At 44.4% G+C, this 26,355-nt stretch overlaps 3 protein-coding genes across 3 annotated transcripts; 2 read left to right on the top strand and 1 right to left on the bottom strand.

The window, feature by feature from the left end:
• Positions 1-787: 787 nt before the first annotated feature.
• LOC120646518 (putative protein TPRXL) lies at positions 788-1,436 on the bottom strand. The gene is made up of 2 exons (XM_039923066.1): positions 1,057-1,436; positions 788-965 (listed from the first exon to the last, which is right to left on the bottom strand). Exons 1-2 carry the CDS (start codon positions 1,434-1,436, stop codon positions 788-790), a joined length of 558 nt encoding a protein of 185 aa, XP_039779000.1.
• Positions 1,437-1,850: 414 nt separating this feature from the next.
• Positions 1,851-2,531, top strand: LOC120646516 (E3 ubiquitin-protein ligase SDIR1-like). The gene has a single exon (XM_039923065.1). The coding sequence runs from the start codon at positions 1,851-1,853 to the stop codon at positions 2,529-2,531; it is 681 nt and encodes a 226-aa protein (XP_039778999.1).
• Positions 2,532-16,390: 13,859 nt separating this feature from the next.
• LOC120643595 lies at positions 16,391-17,404 on the top strand. The gene has a single exon (XM_039919991.1). The coding sequence runs from the start codon at positions 16,440-16,442 to the stop codon at positions 17,139-17,141; it is 702 nt and encodes a 233-aa protein (XP_039775925.1). The 5' UTR covers positions 16,391-16,439; the 3' UTR covers positions 17,142-17,404.
• The last annotated feature ends 8,951 nt before the right edge of the window (positions 17,405-26,355 follow it).

Genomic DNA, 26,355 nt, shown 5'->3' with positions numbered 1-26,355 from the left:
TGCCGCCTTCGACTGTGATTTAAACCAGAGAGAAATGGCCGAACTTTGACGCTAACTAGGGAAGTTGACCTCATTGTCAATCGCTGACTGTCTAGGTTTGTGACTTTGTGTGCATGTCCATCAGGCAATGCAAAGCCTTCCGTTGGAATGCTCCTCTGCGTCATGCCGCATAGATCCAAAGTTGCTCAAATTCTTGTTCTAAAAAAGAAAAGAAAAAGGTTGCTCAAATGGAGGCACCATGCCCATCCAAAATGGAATTTGCGCAATATGCTACCAGTGTGCGGCCCGGCCCACCTACAGATGGACTTGTGTGTGTGATACGTGAGCATTGCTCCGTCAACACTCATCGTGATCCAGTGTCAATGTTTCCATTCCAGCAGGCAAGTACAAATCAATCTAAAAAAAAGGCAAGTACAAATCAAAGGAGCTCTTCTACCAGTTCCTTTTTTCTTTTAAAAAAAGATATTTTCGTTTTTTAAAAATATTTTGCACCGCATCGACACGTGGTGATTTTTTTTTTCCAAAGAAACAGCCATTAGCTTAGCCCATGATCAGTGCCGGCAAGAACGCTGCAGGTTCATTGTTTACAGAAAGAAAAAACTACAATTTTCGGTGATCATGGTTTACCAATTCTTTCCATTACCGAAACAAACATATACAAGCATCGATCGGCTTTACAGGCGAGTACAAGCTGCAGTAAAACTTTCTGATTCTAGCATCATCACTACATCAGCTTTGTTCAACGCTTCATCACGTACATACTAATATAATTTGCTGCTAACGGTTGCTAGGCAACACGGATCATGAACGATGGTTTGGGAAGCATGCTCGACTCCGGCGAGGTGATGAAGCCCGGTCCAGCGTAGAATGACCGCGGCGGCGGCAGATGCCGTGGCATAAACGACGACTCCACGTCGTTGCTCCCCGGTGCTGCTCTCGCCGTCGTCGAGCTCGTCGGCCAGCGGCTGCGGCAGCGCCAGAGGCTTCTTCTGCGCGTCCCAGCGCTCGGCGGACGACGACGACCTTTAGCCGTTGGGGCGCCTGCTGACGCGGCACGTCTTCGTCTTGTTGCTGATCGCCGAGGACGACGACGCCGTCGACGATGATGCTGGGCTCGCAGGCTTCTTGTGCGCGTCCCACCTCTCATCGGAGTCCGCGCGGCTGATCATGTAGCTGCTCGCGCGGCCACCTGAGGACGACGACGACGACGACAACGACGCCGGGCTGCCGGCTGGTTTGGTCTTGTGCGCGTCCCACCCCCCCGCGGCGTCGGCGCGGCTGGGCCTGGCACTGGCAGGCGAATTGTTAGGGAGGATGACGGCGCACGGCGGCGCCGGGAGCAGCGGCAGCATCGTGCACTTGGGCGGGGTCGGGAGCAGCCCGGGAAGAGCCGCGTGCGCCATGGCGAGGTGCCCGCGCGCGACAGGTATGGCCATGGATCGAGGCCGCAGGGAGACGCACCCGGCCAGAAGCGCCCGCGAAGTGGAAGCAGAGGAGCCGATCGAAGGGGGATTCAGGAACTGATGGGAAATTGAGCGAACACGCCGCCAGTGAATCCGACTCGGAGCCCGGTATCCGGCTTGGTCAACGGATGGACGCGCCGCCTCGGTGCTTGTATCGGCTTGGTCAGTCGGAATTGGTTCGCCCTTCTCTTGCGATCAGGGAGCGCTGCTAGCTGCCGCTCCCCATCAGCCCTCCCCGCCTCCTCCTATTCCCCCAACAGAATCGCCATCTGATCTGTGCTAGCAATCCAATCGCTGCCTACAATCTACGGAACCACTCGATCCATCCATCCATCGTCTCTGTCTTCAATTCCTGTTTCTCTTGGGTTCCAGATCTCCCTCCCTCCGATGCCGATGGAAGAAGCCTGGGAGATTGGGGAATCGGAAGCCCAAGGAGGAGGAGGAGGAGAGTCGCCGGCGTTTGTGTTTGAACAGGCCACGTTTGTCCTTGGTGGCCGGACCTACACCGCCAGGATGCGGCACTTTCAGCGGAGTGCACCCGCGGCGGCAACACCTGACGACGACGAGCACCTCATTCCATCTGTTTTCCGGCCGGCGTCGAGCTCATCGCCTCCCCAAGCCCATGCCGCCGCCGCTCCCGGTTCCAGTCTCACCACCAACAAGCGCGCCCGCGCCCCTGCCTCCAGCAAGGCCATCTTGGGCCTGCGGGAGGTGACAGCGCCGCCCACGGGCAGCTCCGACTGCTGCGCCATCTGCCTCCAGGATCTCCAAGCCCACCAGGGTCCGGCGGCGGCGGAGCCAACGACCCTCAGCCTCAGGGTCATGCCTTGCTCCCACACCTTCCACCAGCGCTGCATCTTCGAGTGGCTCCGCCGGAACGCCGTCTGCCCTCTCTGCCGCCACCAGCTGCCCACGGAGGAGGAGGACGAGCAGCAGGACCAGGAGCAGGATCAGGGGAGAAGGAGCAGGAGCCGGGTCGTCTACAACGAGGACGGCCAGCACCATATCCTTTGGCACTACACGGAGCAACCCGTGGCCGGCGAGGTGCCCGAGCTGGACGAGGAGTAGGAGAGGAGGACAGCGATGGGCCATATTTTAGCGACTGTTTGCGGAGAGGGAAAATATATGTACACATGCAGATAAGACAAAACGCTGACATCATCCACATGCAAACTTGTTTGAAACAAAAGAAATCCATAAATATCAGAGGAAATATGCTAATTAAATTTTGATTTCAGCATCGTATTTTTTGCGTCAAGATCTTCAAAACATGACCACACTTGACTATATTTGGAGAATTTTATTTTTTAATCATTCTTTTGATAAAGCTCGAACATATGGACTACTGTGAACAAATACATATCTGTTTGCCAACAAAACATTAAACCTCATGAACAAATAATAATACAATGCTGAACATCAGGAATAAACAATTCGGTGCATGCATGTTGTCTCCTAAAATAGGAGAGAGGTTCTGCGCATGCAAATTTAAAGCTAAAAAGTTATAACTATTAGACCGTGCATCCAAATTAAATTTGGATGGCACTATTATTTTTCTTGTCATAAATTTGAATTGTACCGTTATCTTTCTTTGACAAGATCTTCAGAACTAAATAATCAACTTATGATGCTGTGAACAAATAGTTACTTTTACAAACAAAAAACAATAAATATAATGAACACATAATGATGTACAACGAACAAAATATTATACATCGCGGACATTTGATTATAGGACAGATATGAAAAATGAATATCACGAACAAATGAGTCAATATCACGGAACAATTTCATCTACAAAGCGAACAAATGAGTCAACATCACGGAACAGTTTAATCTATAAAATGAACAGTTTATTCTTATTGGTGGAAGAAGTCTATGTAAAAATTTAAGGGGAAAAATTAAATACAAAAGGGCGAAAAAAGAAGAAAGAAGAAAAAATATGTTAAAAAGAAAAAAATAACATATGGAAAAATGAAAGAAAAAATATGGAAGGAAAAAGAATGAAAAAGAAAACATGGAGAATGAAAAAAAGAACAAGTGAGGCACGCTTCTTTTCTAGAGAGTCAATTATGAATTTATTTAGATATAGAAAACGAAGAAAGAATGTTATGTTTTATAAAATATAGAAAACAGCTACTTAGAAATAGAAGAAGAAATAAATAAGTAAATAAGAGGAGAAAAATAAATAGCAAAACAAAATAAGACTAAAATTTTTTGTAAGAATTGAAAGAACAGAAAGTGCAATGAAAGAGAAAATAGAGGGAGAAAACGAAACTAGCATCCGAAGAAGAAAAAGCAAAAAAGAAATCAAAATGGGAAAACAATAAGGTCTGGTTGCTGCAATCAAGGAGCAGCAGGTTTATAGCCTTCCACAAGTAGCAGCAGCCTTATAGTCTTTCACATATTGTAGCAGCCTACCACACTCAGTCTTCTACGAGTTGTAGTAGGCTTCCACGCTTAGGTTCATAGTCTAATCTTATCTTGGGCTGCGCAGCAGCAGATGAAAAGAGATAATAGGTTGAATTTACGCTATCAATCCACATCGAAATCTTTGCGATGGTTCTGTAATTTATAGCGCGGGCGATATATATCCTTTCCGGTACTGAGGATGCTCAAGGCGGCGTTGCGTTGCCGGATGCCTTCCTCCTTGCCACGAGCTCATCCTCGCCTTGACGGCGAGCGCCGGCCGCGGCCCAGGGCGGTCGCGGAGGCAACGCTGCATGGCAGGAGGCTTCGGGCCTCAGCGAGGTAAATGGGCCGAGGCCTGAGGGAACTGGGCCGTCACTTGGCGCAGCCCAACCCAACGCGCCGGGCTGCAGGATCCTCTGATTCTCAACCGCAGAGATCCCATCGGACGGCTTAAAATCAATCCAGCCCGGAAGGGAAATGAAACACCGTCCCCCCGGACGGTGAATGGAATGCCGTCCGCCCCCTGGCCGGTCGGGGACGCCGGCGGGGCCCGGCGCACGCTGGCGGCAACGGCACGGCGACGCCCGCGGAGTCATCCTCCGCGCACGGCCGGCCGATTTCCTTGCTCTCTTCGTAGTTGCATCGCTAGAGGCGCCCCGTCGTGGACGACGTTGGCTTGCGGGCTGCCGCGGCGCGGCCGATCGCGTCACGCGCGTCCGGCCGTCCGGCTCCTGTCCAGCCTTCTGCTGAGCGCGAACGGCCAGTCCGGCCGGCACGGCACGACGGCGGCGCCCTGCTCCTCCGCGCACGGCTCGTACCCGCATTGCCGCACGCACCCGTTTCGTCGCGGCAGGGGGCGGCTGGACGTACCGGCCGGCAGGGTCGCTGGGCGGTTTCTTGCTTGCCGCCGCGCGCCTCGTCGCCGTGGCGAGGCGAGAAGCCGCTGCTGCTGGCCCTGGACCGTGCGGGAGGAAGTACGGCAGCCTGAGGCGGTGGGAGTATGGGGCCTGGATGCGACGTGTGGTTCCCGTCGACGGTGAGGTCTTGGTTCGCGGCTGTCAAGGCCTCAAAGGGGCTTCTGCCTGGCCACCCGAACCAACAGTGCAAGAGCAAGACCAAGGACCTTGCTTGCAGAAAGGAAGCCCCGACCTAGGAAGGAGAGAGACAGAGAGTTGAGCTTGATGGAAGATCTTCGATCAGCGGACTTACTGTCAGTGTCAGCCTTGCTGTTTCAGCTGCTGTTCTGTGTCTGAAGATCCGTGTGCTTCTTACCGGAGTTGAGCCTTGCGGTTGGTGTCTACTAATTGTCTTGTCTTGGCTCGTCAACTGTGTCTGTGTGTTCAGCTTTGTTGTTGGCATCATTTTGCCTCTTGTTTTGTCAGATAATGTCTGGATCGTCATTGCGTGGCCACACACCACATGAAGGTGTGGCTGCTTATTAGTTGCTGTTAAATCCATTCTCATGTGAATGGTGAACAGCATATATATTAATTCCAATAATGGCATGGCACCCATATCCTCACCGTGCTTTTCTCTGTAACGATCTGTCCATTTTTTTTTAATATAGCGGGGCAGCTCTCCTACCGATTCATTAAAAAAAACGATCTGTACGGCCGTACGTATGATCCATGCCTAGACCATTTGGCAAAACTATTTGGCAAAACTTTCTCACACGAACAAGGCACCAAACTCATGGAGTAGTAGATGATAGGAAGTACATCCTGTTAGATATTCTAGGATCTCTAGATCAAAAGGAACCACAAGAATGGCATGAGATGCACATACCTTGGTCACTAGGACCTCCCATCACTTGCCTCTGTGTGTATGTTTTTAGTGTGTGTGTGTGTGTCGGGTTTTTTTTGCTCCCCGGTGTTGGCGACGGGAAGGTGATCAGTCCCTTTAACGGGGTTCTTACCCCGTTATTTATACCCGTTGCACACCGGGGGGAACCGCCATCGTTTGGGTCGGTTGCCGTCCCTGATCAGGATGGAACGGGAACGTTCCCGTTCTTTGTTCTTCTTTCATTAATTCATCTTATCACTTTACTATTCATTCATTTAATGAGCTTACTGTTTAAGCTCACAAATCATCATCCCAACATTCTCCCCCTTGATCGTAAGGGCTTAAACTTATAAGTTTATTTATCAATGAAATAGTATATCAAGACAAAAGATTACAATGGTTAACAAAAGCACCACTGAACCCAGTGACTATAACATACCACTTTATTTCGAAACAAACTTCTTTAACTTAGGAGATCCATGAACTTATTACATCAGACTTATACAAACTTACAGACTCACTGTTTGACAGACAGTACACCAAGACACTAAGTTACAATAGTCAATTAAGTACTACTAAACTAAGTGACTATGGTTCCTGAACGATCTCAGAGAAAGTCCACATTAGGATTATGGGGAGACGATGTCACATTGGTCCCAACTAATCCAGGATCAAGGGCTTATCTACCAAACCCATACCGGTAACGTGATCTTTGAATACACTGGGTGGTAGGCCCTTTGTGAGTGGATCCGCCAACATATACTTAGTGTTTATATACTTTAATACTTATTGTCTGATCCTGGATCCTTTCTTTCACAACATGGTACTTAATGTCAATGTGCTTGGCACCACTCATTGACTTGTTGATACTCGAATAGATTACTGCTGGTTGATTATCGCAGTATAATGTGAGTGGCTTTGAAATGCTGTCAACCACTCTAAGTCCCGGGATAAAGTTCTTCAGCCATACTGCCTGCCCGGTAGCTTCATAACATGCCACATATTCAGCATGCATTGTCGACGATGCAGTAATACTTTGTTTGGAGCTTTTCCACGATATAGCTCCTCCTGCGAGTGTGAAGATATAACCTGACGTGGATTTCTTAGTGTCAACACATCCCGCAAAATCAGCGTCTGATTAACCTATGACTTCAAGGTTATCAGACTTCTTATATGTGAGCATGAGATCTTTAGTGCCTTGTAAATAGCGAAAGGTCTTTTTGGCTAACTTCTAGTGTTCTGGTCCTGGATTTGACTAAATCTGCCAAGCATCCCGGTCACGAATGCCAAATCAGGGCGAGTACACACTTGTGCATACATTATGCTTCCGACAGCCGAAGCATATGGTATTGACTTCATCTGCGCAGCTTCATACTCATTTTTTGGACATTGGAATTTTCCAAACTTATCGCCCTTAACTATAGGAGCAGGCGAGACTGAACACTTATGCATATTGTACTTTTTTAGCATCTTTTCTATATATGTCTTCTGAGATAGCCCCAAGATCCCTTTGGATCTATTTCGGTGAATTTCTATGCCCAGAACATAAGTGACTTTACCGAGATCTTTCATCTCAAACTTAGAGGTAAGGAACCTCTTTGTTTCCAGCAGTAGATTCTTATCACTACTGGCCATGAGTATATCATCCACATATAATATCAAAAAGATGAATTTACTCCCCCTGAACTTAGCATAAATGCAGTTATCCCTTTTATTCTCTTCAAAACCAAATTCTCTGATAATTTGATCAAACTTAAGGTACCATTGTCTTGACGCTTGTTTCAGCCCATAAATGGATTTCTTCAATTTACATCCCAAATGTTCCTTTCCTTCCACAACAAAACCCTCAGGTTGTGCCATGTATACATTTTCATATAAATCACCATTCAGGAATGCGGTTTTAACATCCATTTGATGCAACTCCAAATCATAATGAGCCACAAGTGCCATAACAATTCTGAACGAGTCTTCAGAAGAAACAGGGGAGAAGGTTTCATTGTAATCAATGCTTTCTCTCTGTGTAAAACCTTTTGCCACGAGTCTTGCTTTGAACCATTCGATATTACCCTTGGAGTCACATTTAGTCTTGTAGACCCATTTGCAGCCTACTGTTTTGGCTCCTTTAGGGATTTCTACTAAGTCCCATACTTCATTAGCATTCATGGATTTCATTTCATCTTTCATAGCATCAAACCATTCAGATGAATGCTCATTATTCATGGCCTCTTTAAATGATGTGGGATCATCGTCCAACATTAGCTCATTCATATCTTCACTCATATAAGTGACATAATCACTAGGAATAGCTGATCTTCTTTCTCGTTGTGACCTTCTTAGTGATTGCTCATTATTTTGCTCATTCATCACAACTGGAGGCTGTTGAATATCCTCATTAGACTCATCATTAGGTGCAATACTTGAAGTGGTTGCAGGAGTTTCAACAGGTGTTGTATCAATAGTCCTTTGGACTTGAGGTGCAACATCAGCATGCACAGGGAAAATAGGATCTTGAGTTATGGGCATTGGAACATATTCCTGTTTTTCTTCTAAATCAATTTCCCTGGGAGTCATGCTCCCCCTGATCACTTCATCTTCCAAGAACACATCTTGTCTTGTTTCAACAAACTTAGTAAACTGATTCGAGCAATAAAATCGATATGCCTTTGACTTATCAAGATAACTAATAAAATGACAACTGATTGTCTTGGGGTCTAATTTTCCCATATTTGGATTGAAAACTCGAGCTTCAGCAGGGCAGCCCCACACATGTAAATAATTTAGAGTTGGTTTCTTCCCAGTCCATAATTCAAAAGGTGTCTTAGGAACTGATTTGCTGGGAACTCTATTAAGAATGTGTGCAGCTGTCTTTAGAGCTTCCGTCCATAAATTCACAGGCAAAATGGAGTGACTCATCATACTTCGTACCATATTCATTAGAGTGCGATTACGCCTTTCAGCTACTCCATTTTGCTGTGGTTCACCCGGTGCAGAGTACTGGGCTTTTATGCCATTTTCTTCCAAAAACCTTGCAAAAGGTCCCGGAGTTTGGCCATAAGGTGTATGCCTTCCGTAGTATTCTCCACCACGATCAGACCTTACAATTTTGATCTTCTGATCATGTTGATTCTCAACTTCTGCTTTGAAAATTTTGAACTTGTCTAATGCCTCAGATCTTTCTTTAATTGGATAAATATATCCATAGCGGGAGTAGTCATCAGTGAATGTGATGAAAGAATCAAAACCATCCACTGATTTTACATTAAAAGGACCACAAATATCTGTGTGGATTATTTCCAAAACTCCCGTGCTTCGGCTTGCACCTTTCTTGATTTTCTTTGCATATTTTCCTTTGATGCAATCAATGCAATATTCAACATTTGCATCCAAGAAATCCAAAGGATGGAGGATATCTTCTTTAATGAGATGCTCAATTCTCCCCCTCGAAATATGGCATAAACGGTAGTGCCATAATTTCGAAGAAGTCTCATTATCATTATATTTTCGTTTGGTACTGACGTTTGAATTTGAGGTGGAATCAACATGATAAGTGGCATCACATAAAGATATTTTATAAGTTGTTCCCGTCTAACGGCGAGACCAACCTCTTTATTGTCATACATAATTATACATCTATGGTCTCCAAAAGTACAATGATCATTTAGCTAAGGATGAAACAGAAACTAAGTTTCTTTTCATAGAGGGTACATAAAGAACATCATTTAGCTAAAGTCTAAAGCCAGTATGAAGAGTAAGAGTGAAGTCTCCAATGGCCTTGACTTCTGCTTCAACTCCATTAGCAACTCTAATTCTTCTTTCCCCTCTTCTTAGGGTCCTCCTCGTAGCGAATCCCTGTAAAGAGTTTGCAACGTGAATTGTTGCACCTGAGTCAATCCACCAAGAGTCGGTGGCATAATCAATATAAAGGGATTCATCAACAAAAGTTATAACATCAGTACCTTTCTTATTGAGCCATCTCATAAAGCCAATGCAGTCCCTCTGACGGTGTCCACTTTTTCCACAAAAGTGGCATCCTTCGGGATCTTTTCCTTTTTCTTCTGCATTGGAGCCACCTGCTGGCTTGTTCTGCTGGCCTTGCTTAGAAGATTGCCCCTTTTCTTTGAATTGACCAGGCTTAGGCTTCAAGTATTCCTTCTTAAATTTCTTATACCTTTTCTTTTCAGAATGCTTGAATTAATTAGCATGATCAATCCTTTCTGCCTTAAGCCTTTCTTCTTCTTGCACACACATGGCAATCAACTCATCAATACCCCACTTTATTTTCATAGAGTTGTAGTTGATCACAAATGGAGAGAACTCCTGGGGCAGTGATGACATAATGAAATGGACAAGAAAACCATCAGAGATTTCCATCTCCATTGACTTAAGCTTGGCAGCCATGTGACATTTCTTCATAATGTGCTCCCTTAGGCTGCCAGTTGCATCATATTTTTCACCCACCAACCTTTTGATGAGGGTGGTGGCATTGGCTTTAGAGGAGCCTTTGAATTGCTCCTCAATCTTAGTAAGATAATCTCTGGCAGACTGAGTATCAGGAATTGCTCCTCTTATTGTATCAATAATGGAGCTTCTAATGATCATGAGGCATTTATGATTTGAAACACTCCATTTTGCCTTTTCTTCATCATATTCCTTTTTCAGGACTTCATAATTTTCATCCTCTGGTTTAGGCTCAACCGGAGGATCTTTATGGAGGGCATAATCAATATCCAGCAGAGCTAGAGTGATCTCCAGCTTCTCCTTCCATGAAGCATAGTTGCTTCCATTAAGCTGCTCAATATTGCCTAAGACACTAGCAATTTGAGACGCTGCATAAGAGAGAATTAACATCATTAAATAAGCATATTATTTTATTGATCAAATTCAAATCAGCTTTGGCCAGAAATGAATGAGAACAACAAAATTTTGTGAATAAGTATTTATTAATCAGCTTTGGCCAGAATAATAAATACAAACCACACTTTATTGAATTTCATGAACTTCTTTTATTAATTTAATCAAACCATAAACCCTAAACCCTAAACCCTTTGGCCAGAATTGATTTGAATTAATAAAATTTTGTGACCAAATAAGTATCAATCAGCTTTGGCCAGAATGACAATTATTTGTCACACTTAGTCAGAGTAATTATTTGTAGCGGAAATAATTTATAACACATAAAATAATAACTTTGAATAATAAACATAATGTAATCATCAAAATTAAATAAACATAAGAAAATTTCATCATATAATAAGTCTAATTATTATTTGTATCATTATTTACTAAAACACAATAAAACATCTTTAAAGAATTAAACATTAAATAACATTTATAATCATAATGCTTAAAGATAAACCAATATTTATAGCCTAAAAAATAGCATTATCTTAGCCCAATAACTTATTTGGCCCGTTACTATGCAGCCCAATGCATTTTTCTTAATTTTTCAGGAAAAATAGTAACGAAATTTGGCCCAAAAGCTTTAAAACGACCTGGGCCGATTTTGGCCCGGCCCAAAAGAGCCGCGCCGCCCCCTGACCCGGACCTCAGGCCCAAAAACCTGGGCCTGGGCCGGGATTTCGTCCTCCCCGCCGGCCTGCCACAGCCCGGTCCGGAGCCGACGCGTGCCAGCCGTCGGATCAAATCCGACGGCCAGCGCGTCTCGCACTGCCGCATAAAAGCGGCTCGGCCGCGCCCCCCCAACCCTAATCATTTGCTTCCTCCCCTTCTCTCTCTTCTCACCCGACGTCGGCGGAGAGCGAGCGGCGCGGAGCGCCGGTGCGGGGAAAGCAGCGGCGCCACCGAGCTCTGCTCGCCGGAGGTGCGTGCGGCCGTGGCCGGTGCGCAGCTCCGTCGAGCACCGCTCGTTGGTGCCCTATGGCACCCGCCGGCCACGCCACCAGACTGCAACGGCGAGCCACGGCGAGGACGGGCACGGCGGCATCAGATCTGGCTGGCGGCCGGCCACCACGGCCTCGAGGCGCGCATGTGGGTCGGCGCCGGCCGGTGCGGGGCTTGCGAGGCCGCTCGGGACCAAGTCCCGGGCGAGCGCTCGCCGTTAGCGACGGCCATGGCGGCACTTGAGGTAAGCTCCCCGCCATTCTCTTTAGATCTTAGGGTTAGGGTTAGGGTTTGTACAGTGGGGAATTTTTGGGGGTCTTTAGGGCTTCGGGTTGCAAGATTTGGGCGCAAAAGTTCATGACAGAGGGTTCCAGTTTGAAGCTAAACCTTGCTCTTGATGCCATTGTTAGATATTCTAGGATCTCTAGATCAAAAGGAACCACAAGAATGGCATGAGATGCACATACCTTGGTCACTAGGACGTCCCATCACTTGCCTCTGTGTGTATGTTTTTAGTGTGTGTGTGTGTGAGCGCGCGTGTGTGTGTGTCAGTTTTTTTTTGTTCCCCGGTGTTGGCGACAGGAAGGTGATCAGTCCCTTTAACGGGTTCTTACCCCGTTATTTATACCCGGTGCACACCGGGGGGAACCGCCATCGTTTGGGTCGGTTGCCGTCCCTGATCAGGACGGAACGGGAACGTTCGTCCCGTTATTTGTTCTTCTTTCATTAATTCATCTTATCACTTTACTGTTCATTCATTTAATGAGCTTACTGTTTAAGCTCATAGATCATCATCCCAACACATCCGTACACAAAGTACTACATTTGCTCATAATGTAAGTCGGAATGTTATTTTTAACTCTCCGACTCGGTATGTGTGCTTGTATTTTTGGCAAATTAGTTTTAATTATAGGAGGCACCGCAATATACCCATCAACTACGTTCGAGATGTTTGCCGTGACAGTCTCTTGATGTGCCATATCTATATTCAAAGGATTGGGTGTGTGTATGCATAATATAATGAGCACTGTTTGGGGGGAGGGGATCTACAAAAGGCTTCTCATTAGGTGAACCTTCTCGACTGTTCTAGAAGCTCGGAGACAGGTCAATACAAAGATTACAAAGAGAAGTCAAACAGGTTTTCTGCCCTACTAGATTCTTCCTATGTTGACAAGCTTCCGTTGTTTGTTTCTTTGCAAGCATATCCGTGGAAAAGCATGGTTTGGTTGGCCGTCGATCATCTCTATGATTTGCCTTATCTCTTGTACACTTATGCCAGTCTCAGTACATAGTTTTATAGCACATTTATCAAGATTGAGAAGGTAACTTTGTCGGCTAAGTTTCTTCATAGGGAGGAAAGAAAACTCCTCTCTCATCCTATGAAACTTCCTCTCTTCTCGCCATCTCAGTACAATTAATAATGTGACATAGAATTTAGTGCTATGGAACTCTCCATAAAATCTCTATTAAGACTGGCCTTAAGCACAACGAGTCCATGGGACCTCACTCTGATTCTTTTTTTTTTTTAGCAATGACTCACTCTGATTCTGGAACTGGCCTTTTGCTTTTATGTATTTTATGCAGCGGCTGGGCTGCTAGCCTGCTATAATAGCTAAAGACCAGAAGACAATGTTGGTTGACCATGCCAAACCTCCTAGTACACTTGCTTTGTTTAGATCGACGCAGAAATTCAGTGTATTAGCCTCCCGCCATGCTCGATGATGTCCTGTCTTACGCACGCTAACACCTATTTTATCTGTCTTCTCGAACTATTAAGTCTGATTAACACAATCTCGCAGCTTTTGGTCCTTCAAAAAGGATATTTAACGGTTACGGCTTGACCTAGAAAATAATAAGGTCATATATTTCCTACTTTCCTAATTCAAACTTGTTCGGTTTTACTTTTACCAATCAAGAAAGTAAATAAAATGTTGCATATAGAAAATATTAGATTGATATCACCCGACTCATTTATGAAAAGTATTGTTACAATGCAATACATCCCACGTATTATACACAATCTTACAATTATTAATCAAAGCTAAAAATAGACATGAGGCAAACCTAGACCAACTTGTATTTGGATAAGAATTTTTATTTATCGTGAAACCACCTAAATCTTAAAAGCTGAATGAGATGCATAAAGTGACAAGTACTTGAAACAAGCCAAAACAAAAATCTGCACTAAAGTTGTGCAGCAGCCAACCTGCCATGAAAGAGTAGACCCAAAGAGGAACTAGTGGGGTCACATGGCCCACGTGACAAGTTCTTTTGAAGCAAATAAAAAAAAAGCACCAACAGTTACATCATCCAATTAGTTTTATTAAATCCACCAAAAATACCTCTTGATAATGGATTTATTTGGTACTGTAGGTTTTAATATGTTTTTTCTAAAATTTTGATTAAAGTTAGATCAGTTGATCGACTTACTATGAAACATCTAAATGAATTTTAATTTGAACGCTTTTTGCAGTCTGAATGCATGCACTCTGCTCTTTTTGTTCAGTTCTCCCTCTGTCGTCACTACAATGCCTTTTTGCTACCCTTTCGGTGTCATCAGGCACCGTCAAAGTTGACTACCATGAGTCAGTCGCCGCATGCTAGCGCAGACAAACGCGCAGAGCGGCTGGTGCATGCTCTCGTGGGCAAAGTCCAAGATGCAATGCTCGCCCAATAATCTTCCTTCGACAAAACGTGGAACACTGCACATTCTTTCCCGAAATTCCTTGGCAAATCTTCAGAAAGGGGCAAAGATCAGTGCTAGGAAAATGGGAGAAGTTCGCGAAAAGTTACTGTAGCACATTTCATTATTATTTAACAAATAATATCTAATTATGGACTAATTAGGCTTGAAAGATTTATCTCGTACTAATCAATTAAACTGTGTAAATAGTTATTTTTTCAACTACATTTAATGTTCCATGCATATGTCAAAAAAAGATTTTGGGAACTAAACGGGGCCTAAGTGTACTTTTTGTGCAAGTAAAGTGTACTGTCACACGAAAATTCAGACGCAACGCAAACCACCCCACATCGTCACATCTCGTACTAGCAATTTGAAATAGAAGACGTTGTTGTGCTCGGCACTGTACGTGTACCTGTCGAATCTTCAGTTGTTCAGTAGTGCAGGACTGCAGAAACTTTTTAGTTCTCAAAAAATTTTACACAGTTTCTATCGCATCGAATTTTTAGACATATACATGGAACATTAAATGCTGTTAAAAAAATAACTCATCAGACAGTTTAACTGTAAAGATGAGACACATTTTTTAAACCTAATAAATTTATAATTAAATATTAATTGTCAAATAACAATAAAAATACTGCAGTACCAAAATTCAAAAATTTTGGGAACTAAAGAAGGCCAAGTGAAGGCCAACCGGTCAAAAGAAGGTCTGAAACCTCATCGATGCGGAATTTTCTTTTAGCTGTGTTTAGATTCGTAAAATAGTGGTAAAAAGAGTCACATCGGACACTGTAGTATTTTTCGTTTGCTTGTGATAATTGTTGTCCTACTATGACCTAACTAGGCTCAAAAGATTCGTCTCGTCGTGTACATCAAAACTATACAATTAGTTTTTTTATTTATCTACATTTAATGCTCCATGCATGAGGTAAAAGATTTGATGTGATAGATGAATAGTAAAGTTTGGATTGAGAAATTTTGGAACTAAACACAGCCTTTGTAAACTACTCCTACTAGTAACCTGTCGTTAATCTCAAGGTTGTTCAGCGCTGAAACCAACCTGCCCGTCTGAAACGCTGAATACGGTGCACTGTCCCTCTCTTCTGAGAATCCTCTTATCTGCCTGAACCTGACCCATGGACCGATCAATGGTTGCTTCCTGGGTTCTAGCTTTTTTTTTGGGGGGTGTGCAGGGTGTAGCAAGCTACAAATGTCCCTAAGGCCCCGTTTAGTTTCCAAAAAAATTCTACAGTATCCATACATCGAATTTTCGCACACATGCATGGAATATTAAATGTAGTTTAAAAAATAACCAATTACACAATCTAACTGATTAGCTCGATATGAATCTTTTAAGCCTAAATAATTCATGATTGGACATTATTTGTCAAGTAACAACGAAATGTACTACAGTACCAAAACCAAACTTTTTCACCATCTAAACGCACCCTAACAAAATTTTACTGTTTGGAATCGCTCGTTCCATACTTCTAGGCAAGACTACTTTGCTTATTTCTCGCCAACTCTACGAAATAGTATCATGTTTCACTTCTTGTTCTTGTTTGACGAGGAATTGGAATTGTCAATGCCTATACCAAAAGAAAACCATCTTCAACTCGAGAGAATATACATTCAAGAGTCATCCTAAGGTCGGCCAAATCTGCCAACCTTTAATTCGAAGTATTTTCCACACAACTTTTAACACGAAATCAAATTATAACTTTCAACACAAAATCACCAACTATAGACTCCACAAATACCATTCAAATGCTCGTTCAAGTTCTCACAAGTATAAAACACTTCGTTGTCCGTTGCCCGACATAGATATCAATCTTGCTTTACATAGTTCCCAAGTTCAAATTCAACAACGGTAGCTACTTTATTACTTTCCACGACGCACCACAATATCAACAAGAACTCACATGCTCCTACCACAAAATTAAATTTATCAGTTTTTCAACATTCAAACGCCTTCCATTTTTAAAATCGACAACAATCTTGCACCTTTGGAAATTCATGCACCCGCTCATAGACCAGGTTCACGAACAGGCAAAAGAGGGAAAAATTGGCGCGCCGCTCGTGGCAAGGCAGGGACAGCAATCCCAAATTCCCGACGAGTCTGCAACGCAAATCCTCGTTAAAATCCACGCCACGCGCCGCGAAGACCCAGCGATTTCCATCCTTTCTGCCCCCCCCCCCCCCCCCCCCATCGCCACCGCGGCGTGCGCGTCTCCTCCTCCTCCTCCTCCCCCACGATGGCCGCCGGCGAGCCGCCGGAGTCCACGCGGCTCCGCCTCGGCGACGACATCGCCTGGTCCGAGATCAACGGCGTCTACGACCGCGACGACTCCCTCAAGGAGAACACCAACCCCAAGTGCCTCCTCAAGAACCACCCCCACCACAACGGCTCCTCGCAGCGCTTCTCCGGGAACCTCAAGCCGACGGCCGCGCCCATCATCGGCCTGTCCGGGAAGCTCGGCGCGCGGCGGCAGCACCACCACCACCCACCGGCCATCTTCCCCAAGAAGGCCAAGACGGGGGGCGGCGGGCGCGCACCCAAGGCGGCCGTCCCGGAGCCCGAGTCCCCCAAGGTGTCCTGCATCGGGAAGGTCCTCTCCGACCGCGAGCGCGCGCGCCTCGGCCGCCCGCCGAGGCCCCGCGGGGGCTCCAGGCCGCCCGGGTGCTGCGGCGGGCTCGGGTTCTTGATGCGGCGGAGCCGGTCCAGGAACAGCGCCGTGGAGTGCGTCGACCAGTCCCCGCCGTCGCTGCCCCCTCTGGCAGAGGCGGCGAGGCGGAGCGAGGCGAGGGTCGCCGAGGCCGAGGCGGAGGAGGAGACGGCGGCGCCGGCGCCGGGGCTCGGAGGCGTGCGGCGTTTCGCGTCAGGGAGGCGGGCGCCGGAGTGGGCGGCGGCGATGGAGGAGGACGACGGACACGTGGCGAGATCTGGGCCGTTGTAGCGCGTGCAGGAGGGGAGTAATTGAGAGGTTGTGGATGGATGTGCTTTGCGTGTAGTTGAGCTGTGTACATAGTGCAATTTCAGTTTGGATTCACAAATTTTGGTTGATCTGCCGTGGATTTTTCATTTGCTGCAAGTTTGATTGTAGTCTGAGTTCACTATCTGTACAGAAATTGACAGAATCGCCAGTTTTTGATCCATTCATCGATCACTACTTCTGACTACCGTTTTGGTCATGCATGCAGAACCTTTTCTGACAATTTATCTGCTATGCTTTAGCTGTAGACATGTAGTTGAGCTGTGCATATACTGGAATTAGGATTGAGGTTTGGTTAGACAAATTTGATGTTTTTGGTTGATCTACTGTTCTTGCTTGCATGTTTGTTCTTATTTATTTGCTGTAAAATTAAAATCAAAGATAATGACGATTTTATGTTGATGGTGGGCCGTTTAGCAGAAGTTGTCACGATTTTCAGTTTTGGATTGGAATCACTCATTCGTGGATCGCTTTTGGAGTGTCAAATAATATTCAGATACTACAGAAAAACAACGAACTTTTCCTAAATGTTTATCATAATAATCCACCATTAGATCTGCAAGTACTCAGGATTCAAGATTTCAAACGGCTCGTGTACACAGCCACCACCGTACCAGACAATAGTGAGTAGTTACGTCCCACTGGCAGTGTCACACATGTTGTTACACTAAAAAAGGTACTAATAATCAGCAGCCACCTGAAAAGCGATGGATCGGAGTTCGTTTGAAAGTAATCAGTGGTACAGTACTTGCATTGGTTGTTACACTAAAAAAGAGTTTGATTTACAAAACAGGCAAGAGGCCAAAAAAAGGCAAGAAGAGGAGAAAGAAAGAGGAAATTAAGCCTATGCAAAAACTAATAAAGGCGAAACAAGAGAAAAGAGAAACTGCAGCAGCGCCTACAACCAAATTTCCACTACCAGTGTGTATATACTATATAGTTCTATAGTAGTTAGGAGGAGTGTGCTAAATACTAAATTATTGGATTATTTGGGGAAGGAGATGATGTCGGTCTCGTTCTGGAACTGGACGGTCCTGTCCCGCCAGGGCTATATATAGCCCGAGCGATGGGATCTGTTTCCATCGCCTGAACAAAGTTGACTACTAGGCGCCGTACATTGGGCTGACTAGAATAATTTCGGCCCATAAAAGTTTTATACTGTTATAGGGACATTTATTGCCTACTCACGTGGAATATGCATGCTACAATAAAGCTAATTTGCTAGTGCTTTTGCTGTGCGTGTGGAGAGTAAGCAGCATGATCTATTGACTTCGCGTCTTCACGAACCATTTCAATGTTTTTCTTTTTTGATTGCTCCTCCTTTTATTTTATTTTATTTTTCTTTATTTTTTTTTCATGACCGATGCTCCAAATAAGTTGGTTATTCCCTTCTTTCTTTCCTTGTTCGTTTCTATTTATTTCCTTCCAATTGTTATTTTTCCATTTTTCTTCTCTAGTTCTCTCTAGATACTCAAGCTAATATTTCTTATACTTTTCAGTTATCTGTTTCTTATTTGCCATGTGCACATATCTTGTACACATATCTTGTATGATTTATAAAATTTATTAACTGTAAACTAATTTATTAAATTCATATGCTAACTTGTCTGCCATGTGCACCTATCATGTACATCCGTTGTTTAATCTATTTCTTTACGTTCCATTTTCTCTTTTTCTTTTACTTTTCGATTATCCTTGGTTGTATTATTTTATTTGTATAATTTTTCTATATTTATAATAACAAATCTTTAATAATAATTTATTTTCCATGTGTCTGTTTCAAATGTATTTATATTTATTCTTTCAATTAATATAATTTGTTCTAGGGATATTATTTTTTTGTTCGATGAGTTCATATAATTTGTTCTATGCCTAAAATATTTTGTTCCGTGAGTTAGTATAATTTACTCCAGATATACATATATCTATTCCATGATTTTATATAATTTGTTTATAATACTAAATTATTTGTTCGCCTTGTAGGCTGAATTGTTCGGCGAAGTTGACTCTTTTGCTTGTAATATTCATTTTTCATTATTTATTCTGCAATCAAATGTTTGCCATGTTTATTTTTTTGTTCGTTGTACATTATTTATTTATTTATTATATGTATTTTTTGTTCGTACATATAATTTTTTGTTCGTGTTTTTGAATTATTTGTTCGCAAAATCTAAAATTAATTATCTAGTATTAGAAAAAATATTTTTAAAAATATTGTGCAAATATAGACAAGTGTGGTCTTGTTTTGAAGATCTTGTTATAATAAAAATAATGGTGTAACCCAAATTTTATTTGAACGTAAGGTTTAACAGTTATAGATTTTTTTAGTTTTGAATCATCATGCACGTGGGTAATGTCATGGTGGGTATCCTTGCATGCAGATTTTTCTGATTCAATATACATGCACGCTATTACTTGGTGGGCCATGCCCGTTAATACAATGGGTTGGCGGATTAATTACGGGGACCTTCAGGTGATGGGCCATCGCTTCAAGCGATGGGTAATCGCGCCCGTCCTGTCCGGGGGGCGCCGTGAGCTGGCCCAGCTGCTCCTTGGTGACGGGCCTGAGCCTGGCGTGCACGGGCTGCAGGCAGGAACTCGAAGATTTGGCCCGAATTAATTGAGAGGCCCGCCTAACTCTGCAGCCCAAGCGGAAAAGGCTAGATGTGGGCCAGGCCAAGAGGACTGAATGCCTTTAGTTTCTTTCGAAGCGGTTTTTTTATTTTTTATTTCCGTTTTTTTAAAAAAAATATATTTTCGATTTGGAAATTTACAGAAATATACCTCGGCCGCCCCGCTGCCGGGCGGCCGGGACCTGACCACCCGGCAGACGGGCGGCAGGGGCTTATCCGCAAAAAAAAAAGACGACAAAAAATTGCAGATAAGTCCCTGGGGACCGGCCGCCCGGCCGCGGAGCGGCCGGCCCCCCACCCCTATATAAGGTGTTGGCTGCCCCTCACCCCCTCAAAAAAAGAAAAGAGAGGGAGGGAAGGAGAGGAGGGGCGAGGGAGAGGCAAAGCGGCGAAGCCCTGTCGAATTTTCAAGCCGGCGACTTTAGGTAACTAAAATTTTCTACATTTTATAAATAGATTATATTGTAATTTTTTTTGAAACATTAGATTAGCAATCAGTTCAATTATTGTTAGGAGTGATTAGTGGTACATTTAGGTGCAGTTACTTATAGTGATTAGTGTTGATATAGTACATTTAGTGTTAAATTTATTATTAGAAAATACTAGAAAATTGTCAGAGAAGTATTAGAAAATAAAAAAAATACAAGATAATATTAGAAAATTGTAGAAAATGTTAGAAAATTATAGAAAATTGTAGAAAATTGTAGAGAATGTTAGAAAATTGTAGAAAATGTTAGAAAATTGTAGAAAATTATAGAAACTATTTTGTTGAAACAGTAGATTAGCAATCAGTTTAATTATTATTAGGACTGATTAGTGGTACATTTAGGTGTAGTTACTTGTAGTGATTAGCGTTGATATAGTACATTAGCAATATAATTAATTAATCTTAAAAATTGCAAGATAATATTAGAAAATTTATAAAATGTTAGAAAATATTAGAAATTATTATATTAGAAATTATTTAGGAAATATAAGGAAATATTAGAAATATTTAGATGTGTGTGATTGTATTGTATTGTTTTGATCTTACGTGGTAGGTATGGCCGGGGTTACTCCTGCGTTGCTGGACCCAACAATAGACTCGGGTCACCGATCCTTCCTTGCGAAGGTTCAGCACTAAGAACTAAACGTGCTGCGTCCACGTCCACCTGCAGAGTTGGTTGCTGTAGACCCACGATGGGTGCCTAGGTGATATGTCGTCTATTTTCTGTTTTTATCCATTATACATTTCGTTATATAATGTATTAACATTTGAGCACTGTATGATGCAGGCTAAGCGAGGCAGGTCTTTTCACTGTGGCTTGTCTTGCTGAGAGTGCTTTGGTGAAGCTAGACAGGTCTCTACTTTCATCTCTCGTTGACAGATGGAGACCTGAGACACACACGTTCCACCTCTCTTGTGGGGAGATGGCACCGACCCTGCAGGACGTTGCGATGCTGCTTGGTCTTCCTATCACCGGAGACGCTGTCGGGCCCCGCATGGTACCTTCTACGTGGTTGGAGGATCTTGAGGAACGTTTTGCAGGTGTTGCCACCACGATTGATCCTGAAGATTTCAATGAGCACCCACAGTCGAAAGGCCCTTCCAAGTCATGGCTCCTATAGTTTCAAGTACAATTTCGTACAAAACGATGTGTTGATGTATTTTATGGCTTTGAAATAACTCATGTGTTTCTTATTCTCAATGTTCGTACTTCATTGCAGCCGGATCTGTTGGCAGCCGATGCTGATGACTACAGCGTGACTAGATCACTCGAGGCATACCTGCTGTGGTTATTTGGGTACATCATATTCAACAACTCACATGGGCACTGTGTGGATAGGGTGCTTCTGCCCTACGCACAGGAGATTGCTGATGCAGATGAGGATGCCATACCCTTATATAGTTGGGGTTCAGCGGTTCTTGCATGCACATATCGTGGACTCTGCAAGGCATCACGGCAGAATGATAGGAATGCTGTCCTAACGGGGTGCCCAATTCTGCTACAGTTTTGGTATTACGAGAAGATTGCTATCGGTCGTCCCATGATTGACCAGTCACCGTACACGCCGGATATGTACGGCGACATGGAGGACGACAGACCCACCATAGGGACTCTCTGGTACTCTCGACAGGTATGGACCCGATAAAAATTTATATTCTATGCGTACTATGGTCATACATTGTTCCCTCAATACCTTTCTTATGGACACATAATTTTTATTTTTGCAGAAAACATGGGCACATGTACAGACCCGACGGTCTTATCCTGAGTTTGTTGCCGAATTTGATCGATTGACCCTAGAAGACATTGTGTGGGAGCCATACAATCCTTCGTCTATAGCCGCACGTGCACCGCTTGGGATATCTTCGGTGTGCACACAGGACCAGGGCCTATGGATGACTACTGCAGCTTTGGTGTACGACATTGCAGTTGAGGCCCACTGCCCGGATAGAGTCATGAGGCAGTTCGGTCGACGCCAGTCTTTCCCTGTGTCTTCAGCGTTGGATCATGTTCAGCGCCACGATCATAGGTAACAAAAATGTATGAGCACCCATGTACTAATAACATGAAACTAATTTCTATTTAACGTGCAGTTTATCAAGGGCTGGACATCCTTTCTCGACAATGTGGGTCACTAGATTACAACCATGGGTGGCTGCGTGGGATGATGCAGACGAGCAGTTGGCTGAGGATACCGGTCCACACACTGAGCCTTCGTTTCGGGCGTGCCTGACCTGGTACGAACCGAACACTCGTTGTCGTTTGACGTATGTTGACATGCATCCACAGCCGCATGTTGCGACTTCGCAGGATCACTATGCACGACACAGGGATGAGGCATTAGCTGGGGCGGTGAGTAAATGTTGATGGCATTTTCGATCTTTTAATATTTGTATACTAAGTTTTTTTTGGTTGCAGTTCGAGGCATGTAGGCTGCTTGAATTAGATTGCTCACTGAATGTAACGAGGATTCATGGCGGGTCTACGATGAGCGTGCCGACACAACTCGAGGCCTGGACCACTCAACGTGATAGAGCCCAAGGTATCCTTCAGGCCTTTGGTACGCGGACGGAGTACGAGAATTCCTACGGATCGTCACAAGCGTCGACGTCGGTTCCTTGTGGTCCCGCATGGCAGCAGCCTCCCTTATACCACCGACAGTACGAAGGTATGGTGTGATATTTACCGATCCGTATGTTTATATGCAGTATTTAAATACGACTCCACACAGGGTACAGGTACCCCAGTTCTCAGACCTATGGAGGGCCAGGTGCCTCGCAAGGGGCTCCATTTCAAGGAACCCAGTTTATCTCTATGTCACATGCTGGAGGGACTATAGGTAAATATGTGGTGCATAATTTTATTTGCTTATGTTTTATGGTCGAAGGCTCATACGTTATTATTTATACTCAGGATCACAACAGTTCACCGGAGCGGGGCCGTCTTCGTATCACCCTATGCCGTCACCAGGAGGATATGAAGGAGCTTCTTCCTATCCACCACCACCACCGCCTCCAACACAGGGTACGTACAATAATTTGTACGGAATTGCATTCACCTTTTGAATGTTGCTTAATTTTTTTTTGTGATATGTAGGGTGGTCTGAAGACAACACCGCGACCTCCTTGGAGGAGTTTACATGGTTGTTTGCTACGCCTGCCCAGGATGATGATCCCAGCTTGCATACACCTCTGGCTCAGTTACACCGTCCTGCCAGAGACGTGAGGCCACCGGAACGTCATAGCTACACTACAGATCACGTACACGCACAACGTAAGAGAGGTCGGAATGATAGGGGTGGTTAGTTGTTTGCACTTGTTTCTCCGGCGGCATTATGGACTGTTTCGACTGTTCAGATTATGGTTATTTATGATTGTGGTAGTTTACTTGTCATTTGTTTCTATAGATATTATTGATGTGAACTTGTTATGTTTGTGGGTTCCATAATGCTCGTGAAATAAGGGAAGTTCTTGCGAATTTTTTCCGTGATTTAATGAAGGACAAGTTAGTTGCGGGAGGAGTTAGCGGCCGAGATCCCGCCGACGATGATGACGACTACCGCATACAGAGTAAACTTCGTGACACGCTCGTATAGCTCAAAATAGGGACCATAGTGTATCTAGCTACGAGTACGAGATCACAGGTTGCCACTGCTCAGCACGGCGATCACGGGTTTCGCATATGTCGCATTGTTTGCCCAGACAAACGTGACAAAAGACGACAACCCAATAGAAGTGCCCTTTCACCATTTCAAAAAGATGTGACAACACGGCAACCACACCAGCTCACCTTCAAAGCAGTCTCTCGGGCGAGGACGACGAAACTGTCATTCTACGGCGAAGGTCTGTGGCGTGTAGTGGGGAAGGCGGCATCTAGGCACGATCGACCGAGCGGCAGCGATGCAGTGCTGTGAGTCTGCATGCACTTAGACGCTCTGCATACACAGAGATGCAACGAGTAGTCAGTTCGAGAATTGAATCTAGCCTTTTCAGTGTTCGGTCAGCTAGCCTCTTCACTGTGTTGTCATGTAGGCTTTTCATGTCCATTTACACTCCACACTCCGGGTATCAGACCTTTGTGCGCCTATAAATACTCCGAAGTTTGTGAACTCCCAACAGCACTCAAACACCAAAGCTTATTGTATACCCAATGTCTGGAGGTGGGTCTAGCGGGAAGAATTACTACGGTTTTGGGAAAGGAAAAGGGGGAAGAAAGGGAGACTCCATAATATGGGAGTGGCCTCTTGGACCTGATTCCTTTCCGGAACCAGTGTTTGAGTTTCTGCCACAGCAGAAGAGTGAATTTAACAATGAAACTCCTCTACGACAATACGATAACCGTAGAGAACCGTGGCCAAAATGCAGACATGGTGAGGACTGCTTAGTGCAGATGTGCACCGACGGGATGGATGGCGGTCGGCGTTTCTTCAAATGCCCACACGCATGGGTAATACTCGGTTGTTTTATTTCTTTATCTTCATTGAGATACCTTACATGAAATTTATTTTGCAGTCTTCAGATGCTCCAGAAAACTGTGGTTTTACCAGGTGGGTCGATCCTGCACCAATTGATTCAGTTCAGGAGTTCATCGAGTACCTCCAGATAAAGATCTTTGATCTAGAATGCAAGGTAAACCATTACGAGGAATTGAGAGAGGGTAACAAAGACGACGACGATGATGATACCAGCAATGCTGCCGCTTCACAAGATGAACCATGCACTATTCCTTACTGCAACTGCCCTTGTCACAAGAAGAAGGGCCCTGCCCCTCCGGCACCACCGCCTGCACCACCTGCAATGGGTGGATACTGCGGAGAAGACTCAATGCAGTTTGCTACGTGGGGGTACGGCTACTAGGACTACCTAGTGCTAGTCACATGCTGCATCGTTGTGTTTGTTGTGTTTTTCTAAATTACCTAAGGCATGTTAGCTTAGTTCAGAATCTGTTTACCATAGTTGCAACGGGTTCTGCCATGACACTGCATGTCTGATGTGTGTTTCATTAACGTTGTATTATGATGTAATTCCTATGGTTTACATTGTGTAATGCAGTTTTTAGTTCTTAATTCTTACCGTTATATTTGATGTGTGGTTCACAGTATTCTAGTCTCCTGAAAATGTCCGAAAATATTAAAGGCAAGTTCGAAGATTCACTATATTGCTTGTGCGTGCGTGGCACCTCGGCGCCGTGATCTGTGGCGCCAAGACGTGTGATCTCGGCGCCACATATTACAGCGCCGACCCCCAGGGTCTATTTCTGCAAAAAATTACAAAAAGGGCACATATGTGAAATTATTTTGCGAAAAGAGCTAAATTGCAAAAAATAAGGACGGCCACCCCGCAGCCGGGTGACCGGTCCCCAGGGACCTATCTGCAATTTTTTGTCGTATTTTTTTTGCAGATTAGCCCCTGCCGCCCGGCTACCGGGCGGCCAGGTCCCGGCCGCCCGGCAGCGGGGCGGCCGGGGTATATTTATGTAAATTTCCAAATCGAAAATATATTTTTGTAAAAAACGGAAATAAAAAATATAAAAATAAAAAAACCGCTTCTTTCGAAACTCCTTTTGCATTTGAAACGAACCAGGCAGGCAGGATTGCTTTGAACCTTTGTACTTCGCCGCTATTTGAGTTTGTTTTCATCTAGTAGTGACATGCTCTCTGGTCCTGTTTGGATCCTGAGGTTAAACTTAATTTACCTCTCTTACTTATTTGAATGTTAAAAAGAACTAAACATTAGCTAACTGCTAGGCTAATTTCACATATAGTGGCTATTTGGTCCCTTGATTAATCCAAATTTAAACCACTAACACATCTATCTAGTACTAAACTTTAACAATTTATCCGTCTATAATTTTAGCTAATACAAATGTGTAGGTAAACGGGTAGGCTACGCTAGCATCACTACCGCATATACCCAAGATACTTGCGAGTAGAAGATCATAGATCGTTACCACTAGACGCGCAACGCAACGGAAGAAGTCGCGCGTCGATGTAGAGGAAGTAGTCGATCACGTCCCACGAACCGAGCTCCTCGTACTTGATCCCAGCAGCCGATCAGC

This window comes from Panicum virgatum, chromosome 8K (genome assembly GCF_016808335.1).
Source record: "Panicum virgatum strain AP13 chromosome 8K, P.virgatum_v5, whole genome shotgun sequence".
Taxonomy (NCBI): domain Eukaryota; kingdom Viridiplantae; phylum Streptophyta; class Magnoliopsida; order Poales; family Poaceae; genus Panicum; species Panicum virgatum.
The sequence above is the reverse complement of the archived record's forward strand: the minus strand, read 5'-3'. Positions and strand labels throughout refer to the sequence as shown.